We start from the raw sequence: 12271 nt of genomic DNA on the forward strand, positions 1-12271 counted from the left end.
ATTACGTTACAAGCATTCTTTGAAATATCTTTCTTTGTGTTTATCAGAACAAAGAAAATTAGGAACAACTCGAGGGTTAATAAATGATGACAGACTTTTTAGGGTATGACCAACCTGATCAAATTAGCTGTTCTGAATCAGAAAGGATGTAAATACAAGCACCTTGATGTGTTATAAAAGACAACAAAATGTAAATAAACCCTATTTACTTTCTTAATACATGCGAGTTTAAAGTGTAAGAATCATCAGTGCATATTATTGCATTTCAATGGGCAAAAAAAATCAGATTTATTACTAAAAAAATCCCAGTGAATATACAGTTAACAAATGTCACCGTCTAAAATTGTGAGTGTTTTTTTACGTTCTTTGTTGTCTTTGATAACCCAGATGCTATTCTTGGATTTGTCATTTCTTGGATACAGTCACTTCCTATTTCTCTTATAACAAAAAAGTATAAGCTTACTGTTGTTTTATGCATATAGACGCTGTTATGCAGTACGTTAAGTTTTAAGCTCATAGTTAGTGTTTTGCTATGTCAATGTGTATTTCCATCCACCATTTCACCTGTGTCCAATCTGACGATTTACACAGTCTTTTCTCCTCCAGGTTTCCTCCACACATGGTGCCACCCCACCACAGTTTGCACACCACAGGGATCCCTCACCCCGCCATCGTCGCACCCAACGTCAAGCAGGAGTCCTCTCACAGTGACATCGGATCCCTCAACAGCTCGTGAGTCGCTTTGCACTTTTCGACACACATTTTAGGATTCCTTCTGATTGGTCGATTTGTTTGTAAACGGACAGATCAAGTTAGGGACACTATATCGTGTGTAATTAACATCAACTTTCTTTTCCTGTTCCCAGGAAACATCAAGATGCGAAAAAGGAGGAAGAGAAGAAGAAACAGCCCCACATAAAGAAACCTCTAAACGCGTTTATGTTGTACATGAAGGAGATGAGAGCTAAAGTCGTGGCGGAATGCACACTGAAAGAGAGCGCAGCTATAAATCAGATCTTGGGCCGAAGGGTGAGTTTACACACTGGTTCTTACTATATCCCACCATTATGTCTAACAGAATCAACAGGTTCGTGTGGAGGTTACATTTAAAGCAACACATGTCTGATTTTGTTTGATTTATGGGCCTGTCAAATAGTAATGACCACTTCAGATGCCTTGTGGGAGAACATGTTCAAAAATGTAAAAAAATTACAAATATAGCCAAACCTGAACACACACACACACAAACGTTTAATGCTGTGGTGAGCATTCTCATTTGTGATGGTTTTTATAGCAAAATATGATATTTTCTATACATGTTGATCATATCAGATACTTTGGATAGGTTTACATACGTTTCAATGTTTTTTGGTTGTCAGACATACAAGTATAAACGCACACACGCACTTCAAGGCCACGGCATGATGCAGAGCATCAGTAGCCCGTCTCAACTTCTGAGACCGCAGATTGCAGAGTTGTCAGTGGTGGAAAAACACAGCTTGTTTACTTTTCTATTTCTGTATAATTGTAATCTTGCACAATGTTTCTGTAGTAAAAAGAGTACCGGGAGACATCAGGGGAAGGGGAAACTTAAACATGTCGGTTTGACCGCTCCTGGAAATTGACTTGGGCCTAAAATATCAGTGGCTTGTTCTTCTGCGACGGCTGGCGTTTTGATGCATGTGTTTGTGTGTGCGCAGTGGCACGCTCTTTCCAGAGAGGAGCAGGCCAAATATTACGAGCTCGCCAGGAAAGAACGACAGCTTCACATGCAGCTCTACCCCGGCTGGTCGGCACGAGACAACTATGTAAGTTTTTAAGTTTTCAACAAGTAACCATTTTTGATTCCCTCCGCAGGGGTTACACAGCGGTTTCATCTTGATTTTGCAAGTCATTGGAACAACAACCAGCAGCCGTCGGATGAAGTTTAAGTTTATGTGGCTGTGACGGTTCTGAGATGGCTTTCCAGACTACCAGGCTTAAAGTTCCAGTTCATGAAATTTAGCGGCACCTATGGTGAGGTTGCAAATTGCAACCAACGGCTCACTCCACCCCACCCCCCTCTGTTTCGAAGTACTACGGTGGCTGACGCAGAACTAAGATGTCATCACGTTTTCGCTTCTTTGCCGAAGGAGATAACGTATTTACGAAACGCGCTCTGTAGAGCAGTTTGTCCGTTTAGGGCCACTGTAGAAACAACATGGCGAATTCCATGTAAGTGGACCCGCTGTGTATGTAGATAGAAATAGCTCATTCTAAGGTAATAAAAACATAACGCTTTATTATATAAGATCTTTATACACCTCTGAAGACATAGTTATGTATATTATATTGCATTTCTGTCAATAGATCCTCCCAAAAATGAAACATTAGTCTTTTTAAAAATCTTGGTGGTTTAGCTTGTTGGCCAATTGGTCTTCCAGCTAACCAGTGCCCCCAAACTCTTTAAAACCATGCAGGGTTGCATAACATAGATCATCTACAAACGCAGCTTTTCTACAGCGCGGTCAGATCTGTTCTGTTTCTCGCCTGCCGTGCGATTTTCCTTTCATTAGTATTCCACTGGTTCACCTAAAAAGAGAAAGGCAAGCTCAGATCAGAGTAATTAAATAACCACGGGGCCTAAACGCCTCGCAGCTTTGATGAAAGAGGACATCTCTCTCCTCCGCCAGAAATGGAGAACGAGCGCTCCGTTTACTGTTTCACCCAGGCAGAACGTTCGTCCCTCATGTCTGACAAACCGCGCCGCCGCCCAACCTGTCAACTCTCCTTGCAGCCTGACCGCTGGCAGAGACACGGGGGTGAAGACTTATTTCATCCACAGAAAGGAAAGCCCTCAACGTTTTGACCTCCAACTCAACACAATCAAAAGTAGCCATAAGAACGCACCATTTTCAAGAAGGACAATGCGAGTTCCCTCGCTCTTCCCCTCCAGTAAACAAACCCACTCAAAGAAACCTCAAGCGCCTCCAATCGTTTCACAATGAAAGATAATAGAGCAACGGCAGAAATAAACCAATTGAGCGAAAGAGAAAAATAGAGAAAGTTCTGCTGTGTCCTGCGGTGGCAGATCGAACCTTCGGGCTCCGGCACGAATAAATAAATCAGTGAACATTGAGTGTTTTTGTTCATTTCGTGTAGCGGTCTTTTCTGCAATATAATAACTAAGGTTCCTGTCTGTTTCTCTCTTTCTGGCATGTCATCAGGGGAAAAAGAAGAAGAGAAAAAGGGAAAAGCAGGCAGGAGAGGGCACTGGTAAGTGAGCTGCAATTATATCTCATATTAGAGCAGACCCATCATCTGTCACACATGTGACATCTCAAAGATGAAAGTCCAGCCTTTTTTCTCATCTCTTTTTTTGTGCCTGCCTCATTTTGTATATAGCTATGCTACCCAATGCAATATTTACACGACAGACTGCTTGTTATCCCCCTGCCCTCCCCTTGCCCCATGTTGAGCATTAATAACATTGAATATGCATGATCCCCCTCCCACCAGCAACCCAGCCCCCCTCCAGCATTTATGGTACTGTGATATGTGTGTTTTGAGAGCGTGAGTTAATCACCCTTGTGACTGACTGCTTTCTTGATTCATACGCTAAGTGGCCGTAACTTTGGGCTGTGCTTGCTGCATGCTTTTTATGTGTTAAAATATAACAATGTAAGAAATTCGTTTTTTTTGTTGGAAAATTAAGGAGGTTTGCTGATGACATTGATTTCATTCACTTCATTCACGTTCTTCTGTCTTATGATTATATGCTGTGAGATATTGTCCAGGACGAATGCAGATGTTTTTACCGTTTCTCTCCATCACGGGAACCCCTTTTGAAGGCTTTTGTATCTTGTTCTTTTTTTCCAGAACACAGAGAATATTTTCCAAACCCTTGCCTTTCACTTCCACCGATTACAGGTGCTAATGTTATTTTGAGTCTTAAATTACTAACTTGCTTTTTCCCCTTTTTTTGGTTCTTTATGTATTTATGTGTTTGTGCAGTATATCGTATATTTAATCAATAGTGCTACGTGTTCCTTGCTTTATACATAATTCTGTTCAAGAATAAATTGCTTCATTTTGCTCCTTTTCAGTTGTCTCCTTTTCTCCATTTTTCATCATTTCTTTTAAAGATGCTTCTGTTATTAAGAGTCATTCTTTATTGTGTAAAAATATCATTGATACACCAAGCATGCAGCTGCAGTATTTTTTTTTAAGGAAAATACATCTTTATATTAAGATTAGCCAGAGATTTTGGTATAAGGGTAAACCTCCTTAATCTACTGCCCCTGTACCTGCCCGCCCCCAGCATGAGAGTGGGCTACGCCCTGTCTCTTCACTGCTTGGTCTTCTTTGTTTGTGGCCTACCTTCACCCACCTCAAACACCTGTCCTCCGGTGGGCTTTCCTTTAACGCCTATACCTGGATGCTTGTGAGAGGTGGAGGAATGTGGGCCATGCTTGTTAATAAAGCAGCTTTCTCTGTATTTCCCTGGCTTAGACTAATGCTCCGCCTCCTTGCTGTAGCTCCTCCCAGATACTGCCACCTTAACCTACCTTTAGAACAGCAGATAATGTAGCCATATCTGCATCATCCCACTTTCCTTTGCATTATTTATCATGAGCCTTGGTTGATATAGGCATGCATTTTTATCATTTACTTTCTTTAATATACGTTTGCTTGCAGTTTGGTTCTTAATTTCTAATGTTTGTTTCACTAACAAAATATGGTCAGATAAGGCAGTCCTTATTGTAAACGCATACTGCACAAACGATTGCCATTATTAGTTTGATCGTAGGATGACTTTTTAGAGCTCATCAAGTTCATTGGATTGATCTTTCTTTTCGCTCTCTTTTCTAAATTCACGCTGGCTTCCTCTTCCCTCTACGTCGCATCAGATCTGAGCGCCCCAAAGAAGTGTCGCGCACGCTTCGGGCTCGACCAGCAGAATAACTGGTGTGGGCCATGCAGGTGTGTATCTGTGTGCCGGCAGGTGTGCTAGAGCGGGTGACAGCTGGGGAACTCTTTCGTTGGTACCTACTTCCTCTTTTTCTGGCTCTCTCGACCTTGCAACCTCTCCACACCATGCCTTTCTCTGCCAATCAGCCGCTTCTGCAAATCTAGGGGATTGGCTTTTTCTTTGACAGTGTTTTTGTGTGAGTGTTTGCGTGCACGAAAAAATCCCCCAAAAAGAAACTGAGCGGATGCCCACACGTGCAGTCAATGCAGTCGTGGGTACTAACATTCCTACGAGGAGTTTGCATACTGCTCCTTTTAAGACAGAATTGCAGTTAAAGGCGGAGTCTTTGTCAAGGGGAGGGGTGTGGCCTGTAGGGTTGAGATGGGCTGGTCATGGTAAGTTTTTGGGGAGGCACGGTACCAATGTCCACAGCTGAATCCTTTGCTCTAGCTCCATGCCTTTTTGTGTCCAATGACATGCTTTTTTGTCTTTGTTGTGTTTTTATGTGGATAACAGATGCAAATACCCCTAAGAAGTGTCGTGCCTTGTTCGGGCTTGACCAGCTGGGTTTATGGTGCAAACCCTGCAGGTATATTCGCATCCCCGGTCTTGGGGGAGCGTGAAACCGACGATGAATATAAAATAAAATAAAACAATCAGTGTTTCTCTCTTGTTTCAGTTTGTATGTTTACAAAACCTTCCGAACGACTTGTATCTGTATGCTTTCTGGCTTGAAAAGCACCTTGTTGCAGAAATCCTGGGGCAGAAAATGACAAATTGTTTATTAAGATGTTGCGGTTATTGATGTAAAACATACACTTTTAAAGTATTGCTATAGGTAAATTGCATGCTTTAAGTGTATCACAATTTTTCTGCCCAAGGAACAATCTTTTTCCTGCTTTTTGTACTGTTTTTCTAGCCCCTTCTGTAAGAATTGTGTGATGTAGCCACTTGTTTTGTTGAGAGCAAGGCTGGGGTGACGCCATCTCATCCGCCCTCTCTTTTTTCTTCCCCTTCTCCTTCCTTCTCCACCTCTCTCTTATAACCCTTTATTCAGTCCCAACCTCTTGTCTTTCTGTTCTAATACAAGCAGTCTTTGAATTGGGAATATGTTGATGGTAGGTATTTGTTTCTGCTAAGTAATACCCTTTTCTGTGTCATGCTTGTCTTCACCCTTCCTTCCTCGTGGACATTAGACGTTGTGCTGTTCTGTCGTGACACTGTTCATTTACACCTGATCTATTTCTACTTTTCCCACTATATCTACCCTGTTCCTCTTATTTCATTATCCTAGTTTAGAAACCCATTTGGTTTTCTGAAATTCACACCCTTAATATATTCCTACCTACTTTAAAAAAGGAGAATTTTATGTGAATCCGTCATGTTAGTGGTTGCTAAAAATTTGTCAGCCTGTGGTGGGTGAATCGAGACAATTTTAGGCCCCTTAAAATGTGTATTTGAAAATGCTGTTACTATGACAACAACATTTTATTGCAATTTTTTAAGTCATTTGGTTTTGGTCCCATTTTTGTTTAGTTATCTTAAGAGCAGGAAAAGCCATTTTTTACATTTGACTAGTCTTTGCATTCGCTGCTGAGAGAAACGCTGGTAATTGCACCTTGATTTAGGGAGCTGGGAGGTTAAAAGACCCCACTCAGCTCCGTTTCCTGAACAATGCGTCTGGTGAAATTCCCTCCGAGGCCTATGAATCAATAAGGAACACGGGGAGATACTTAGAATCGATATGGCTCTTAAAAAATGGATATTAGCTTATTTGCCGCTGTTTGACGGGCAGTCAGCACCAGTTGGCACAGCGAACGTGTTCCTCAGTTCATTTTTGAACGCAGGCAGAACGTTTCAGTTTTGTTTTGTATCAGAAAACTGAGGAATATATAAAGCCGACACGTCTCCTAGCCATCTCGATTCATCAGATTTGAGACTGAAATGTATTTATTAATTTCTTTAGTTTCCCAATGCACAGAGTGAAAAGTGTGCGATTTATGCCCTAAAATCGCCCCTTTTTTTTAATCTGGTCATTTTCCTTTCATCATAGTCTGTATCTACTCTCTTGACTGTTGCTCAATGTCTCTTTCACCCGCACTTTCGTTTGAAACCAACACACACATAAGACCAGGCAGGGGTATAACTTAAGAAACAATCCTTACCTGGGTTCACTTTTCTAATAAAATCGCAAAGAACTTACCGGTTAAGTTCATCTCTCGCAACTCTCTAGCTCCCCCTGTCTTTGATTAAAATCCCTTTATTTCGTTCTCAGAATTTTGTTGTTCGAGCTTCGGCTGCATCACTGAACTTGCCCTTTAGGCAGGATAACAAGAGTTTTTGGAAAAGGGGGTGTGTGTGTGGGGGGGTTGGTCAGGTCAGGTAGGGGTAAGGTACACTGAGGTTTTCCTCTCTCTCTCCTTCTCTCTTGTTCTCTCACCCTATTGCTTTTCCTCTCGCTCCCTCTCTCTACCCCTACCTCACGGCGTGCCGGCTTTGGCGCTGGTGAGATTTTGCCGTTGTGGCTGGCTGGAATGGCTGGCCGTAGGCGTAGCAGACGAGGGAGGGTCCTGACCCGAGCAGAAATGCAAACATGGCACCTCGACCTCTGTGCAGAGCATTCACACACATGTCTTAGGGGCAAGCTGAGAGTAGCGCTTGTTCTGTAACCTCGTACCCCACCATCTGAACTTCCCCTGGAGGAACGTAAAGAAAAAGACAGGAAAAAGAAGGCAGAAAGAGGAGTGTAATAATTCAAGCTGATGTCTAAACCGGATAGATCCCCTCGCGGTTTGCGAAAACCGGGGTGGAGTTCTTTGTTTGGAGTTCTGTTGTTCCGCTGAAGAGAAACAAAGAGAGACGTAGGCCTCACCTCTTTTAATGTGTCTGTAGGGGTTAGATACACTTCCTCCCAGTGGTGGTCTTCCTTGTCACCCTTTCCTCTCATTTTGGTTCTTCCTCTGTCTGTCATTTCATGTTCCTCTTTTCCTTCATGCCTCCCAACGTACTATCCTGTGCATGCGTGATTATGTGACGTCGTGTGCGAGGGTGACAGCTCTGACCCTGTCCGATTTGCGTTCTCGTACAGCTCCAGCGTCCATTTTTGTGCTCTTAATATCAAAGCATTTTCCAAAAATGGTTATGTGCATTTAAATGGACGTTGCAGCTCTGTTTGTGCAAACCAAGGTCTGAGAGTCCAAGAGATTAAACGAGTGTTTCTTTTCCATTTTCAGGAGAAAAAAGAAGTGCATTCGCTACATTCAAGGTGAAGGCAGCTGTGCCAGTCCTCCCTCTTCGGATGGAAGCTTACTAGAGTCTCCCCCATCCTCTCCCTCCATGATCACTCCACCCCTGTCCTTAAAAGAGTCCAAGCCACAAACTGAACAAATGCAACCTCTATCACTGACTATGAAACCGCCCCCCTTGATCTCGTCCTCTCAACACCGACACCAGTTATCTCTGTTGGACAACTCTGGGGTGGGCAAAACATCCGGGCCGGCACACAACGGCTCTTTGGATCCCTCAGATGTGTCGTCGTCTCGACCCACAGGCTCCGCCTCTTCTAGGCCTTCATCGGCGTGTCATTCCCACTCTCTGCTACCCAGCTCGTCGTCACAACCCCTTTCGCTCGTAACCAAGTCAATAGACTAGCTTTGTTTTTTTAACCCTTTCTCTGTTTGTCTGTCTTTGTCGTGTCTTTTTTCGTTGCGTGTCGATTCAGTTTTACCGTGCGAAATGGCTTTGAAAATTAGTTAGTTCTTTATTGAAGTTCATTGGTCAATATTTGACCCGTCATTATCTAAAACAATGAAATTATTATGATTAAATATTGATGATGAAATACACTAAGTTGTAGAGTATAGCTTTGTGAATCTGCCAAATTTTTTTACGAATTTTTCGTTCGTTTTGCCTTTTTCAGCTGTACGACAGAAAACTACATAACTGTTATGTAGTTTTACATAGACATGTTTAAAGACAGATATACAAAGTAGGTGAGGAATCAGTGAGCCCTTTTCTCGAAGAGTTGGTTCTTCTTCATTATTTGTATTAAATACGAGCTTGTGAACCAATCATTTTACAGCAGTCCAAAACTCAGAGGGAACGAGGACCGCGGAGACACTCTCCGACTGAGGAACAACTTTTATTGTGATGTTACTTGTTCTTGTTTAAATGTACAGAAATATGGGGGGATATTGTGTTAATATGCATTGTTCCATTGCGTTGTCTGTTTGATCTTTTTTTTCTTGTCGTTGTTTACCAGGGTTGGGGTGGGCGGACTCAATTGGAGGGATGTTTTGGGGTCGGGTGGGCAGGGTTTGGCATATTCAATACAAACTGTCACAACGCTAGGACCAGTAGTATTTATTGCTTTAGAGATTGCTTGTCGTACTTGTATGTTGTCCCTTTTTGAAACATTTTCTTTTTCTTAATACATTGTATAAATATTCTTTTTCTTAACGTAAGCAACTTATATAAATATATATATAAATGATCCATTTTTACAAGGAGGTTTTGAAGTTAAAATGTTTTATTGTTTTGATTACACGAATTTCTTTTATTTTGTTGAAAACCAGGATTCCACCTAAACTACAGTGTAGATTCTCAGAAAAAAATGTAAAAAAAACAAAAACTAAAAAACAAAACAGACGAACAGACGTATGCACAACTTAATTTCTAGAAACATATCTATAAGCCATTTTACAATAGGTGAAAAGGAAACTTGAAACGGGCACAGTGGGTTCCATGTCTTCAGTAGTACAGTTTTGTCTGAAGCCCTTCTTTTCTATTGTACAGTCTCATCTCTGCCGGACTGTAGAATCGTGTACAGATTTCCCGTGCCAAAATTTGTGATAATTTCCTCTCCACCTCTTATAGCGCTGTAGGTTCTTCTGTTGTCAATGTTTGTTTTTCTTTTTGTTTTCAACCATAATTTGCTGTGACGTTACATAGATTGCTATGTATGTAGTATAAATGTTGCTATAACAAATGTGTTTGGTAGCAGATTGTCAAATAATTAAATTGAAACTTAATAAAAGACGGACGTCATACTGTATAAACCCTCAAGGGCCAAATTATGTATATTAGGAGGTTCATAAAAAACGATGAAATAATACAAAAAAACACAAACTGCCACTTTTAAGTACACAACTACATATAGGTAGATAGAAAAAATAGGCATGTTGATGTTGCAAGAAGCTGTAAAAAAGCTGCAAGAGAATCATTCATTCGGTGCCATTGTAGTTGACATGACGCAACTGTAACCCGTCGATTTCTTCTCTGGTTTATTAAGATGCTAATGATGAATAGTTTGAATGTTTCCTTAACGGCTGTGATGTTCCTGTTATATTTTATGCTCTTATCTTTTTATTTTCGTTTGTTTTTGTTTGACCTTTTTGTTTTGTTTTTTTATTTTCTGTTTTGTTTTCCATTATTTGAAATGGTTCCCAAAAACCATGTTTTGTAATGAATAAATGTTAATGCTGTACAGTCTCTGTAGCATGCAGTTCTGTATTAATAAAAACGAGTTAGTATGTGAGCTTGCCATCTCTGGTTTTTTCTGCTGGGATACACCAGCATCGCTTTGCCAGCAGGCTGAATTTTTACTCGCGTAATGTGTGGTTTGATTTTATATATTTGTTATTGTGTGAAACAAAAAACACTGCACCATATATATCCAGTGCACGTGCTGCATGTCTCAAAGGGTGTAATCTAAATAAATGGCGTTTTGTCTTTGAGTAGTTAATGACACTAGTAATATTGACTGATGATAATGAAACCGTGTCAAATTGACTAAGTTTGTCAGGTAACATAAATCTCCCCTCACACATCGTTCACTCAGGGTAGAATACTGCCTTAAAGTAAGTTCTTTTCACGTTTATGGGTTTTAAAGTGATCACAAGTGCTTGTTTTGAATATGGAAAAACTTGTATTTTTAAGATTTTATGTTCTCGTATTCCTCTCAATAATCTTTTCAATAATTTGGTTCACTCTTTAAAAAAAGTGCTACAAAAGGTTCTTCACATTAATGTAATAGAGGAATCATTTTTGGTTACCCAAAGAACATTTCCTTACAAGAACCCATTCTTTTTTATAATATTTGGCCATTTATGGAACCATTTAACCATTTATGTTTGGCGTCATGAAGTACCTGTTTTCTCTGTATGAATTCACTTTTCCTGTGTTCTTGTACATATACTGTATATTCTATAATTCAGTAAGGAAAATCACATAAGACATGGTTCAGTTGTTTTACAGTTGTATGCCATACATTATAAAACAGAACAAGTAGTTCTGGTTGACTGATATATGAACAAAACAGCCAGACCTGGCCGTTTAAATATACATTGACTTTTCTGATGTAACTGCAGTTATCTGTAACATGTCTGTTAAAAATAATGTAGTTTATACATCATTAAAAATGTATATGCAAAAATAAATTAACTTTTTATATTATGTCATAATATATTTAAAAGGCTTTCTATCATATATAAAGTCTACTAGAAAAGCATTGTTTTCCCTTCCATATGAATAGTAAACAAACTTTCTTAGTCAATTCAAACCACTCTTCAACAACATTGTTCAAAGCCTATTAAGAGTTTTGCCTCAAGAATATCGGCAATCGTTCAGTATTGTTCCTAAAGGTCAACCGATCAACTTGAATGGTCTTTGTGCACATATAACCAGGGAGAACTAAGGGAGAAACATTGGACATTGTTAATGAGTGCAAAATACAGTTCAAACCGACATTTACTTCTGATTTTATTGCATTTAAAGATATTGTCTGCAGGTAGAGGAAGTAAACTTACAAATATGTATCCCTGTTGCACAGATTTCAAATAATTCTTCAAGCACACAGCACTGAGATATACTAAAAAGCCAAGTACTTTTCTGGATGGAATACACTTTTATTTTTTATAAAATGCAAACAAAGTGCTGTTCTGGCCTTTTGAACCAAGGGAAAGATATGAGGTTACACTTTCCTAATCGTTCAGTTCTTTGGGCGCCTTGTTTTTTTAGAACATTTTTTTAAAAGAGGAAAAAACCCAAGCACTCAGAATTATTCATGTTTTGGTATTCATATTTTATATGCTGTAGAATTGCAATACAGTTTAAAAACATTTTGTTGTCTAGTGGATGCCAATATTTGGTAAAGCCATGAAACCACACACATCTATCCATCTCCAAATCGTTATGTATAAAGCAGTACATATATGTTTATATACATTTATGTTATGAAGTGCCATTTATCAAAAACATGAATTCAAATTTTTTGTCATACTTTTTTAATTTACACAGACACATGGATAATTGTTTTTATTT

At 39.9% G+C, this 12271-nt stretch overlaps 1 protein-coding gene across 21 annotated transcripts in view; it reads left to right on the top strand.

Annotated features, from left to right (window-relative positions):
* tcf7l2 (transcription factor 7 like 2) overlaps positions 1–10487 on the top strand; it is an 83349-nt gene extending 72862 nt beyond the window's left edge. For 3 of the 21 annotated variants that reach the window (XM_057358101.1, XM_057358111.1, XM_057358105.1), the window contains 7 exons: positions 607–732; positions 867–1029; positions 1701–1808; positions 3207–3255; positions 3859–3909; positions 4890–4962; positions 8185–10487. In XM_057358101.1, coding sequence (XP_057214084.1) covers positions 607–732; positions 867–1029; positions 1701–1808; positions 3207–3255; positions 3859–3909; positions 4890–4962; positions 8185–8602 — 988 coding nt within the window. In that variant the 3' untranslated portion in view covers positions 8603–10487. Of the gene's footprint in view, positions 1–591; positions 733–866; positions 1030–1700; positions 1809–3206; positions 3256–3858; positions 3910–4889; positions 4963–5467; positions 5541–6008; positions 6071–8184 lie in introns of those variants that run through there. The other 18 variants (XM_057358099.1, XM_057358110.1, XM_057358104.1 and 15 more) reach the window with 14 other exon arrangements.
* The last annotated feature ends 1784 nt before the right edge of the window (positions 10488–12271 follow it).

This window comes from Triplophysa rosa, linkage group LG18 (assembly GCF_024868665.1).
Source record: "Triplophysa rosa linkage group LG18, Trosa_1v2, whole genome shotgun sequence".
In the NCBI taxonomy this organism is placed as follows: domain Eukaryota; kingdom Metazoa; phylum Chordata; class Actinopteri; order Cypriniformes; family Nemacheilidae; genus Triplophysa; species Triplophysa rosa.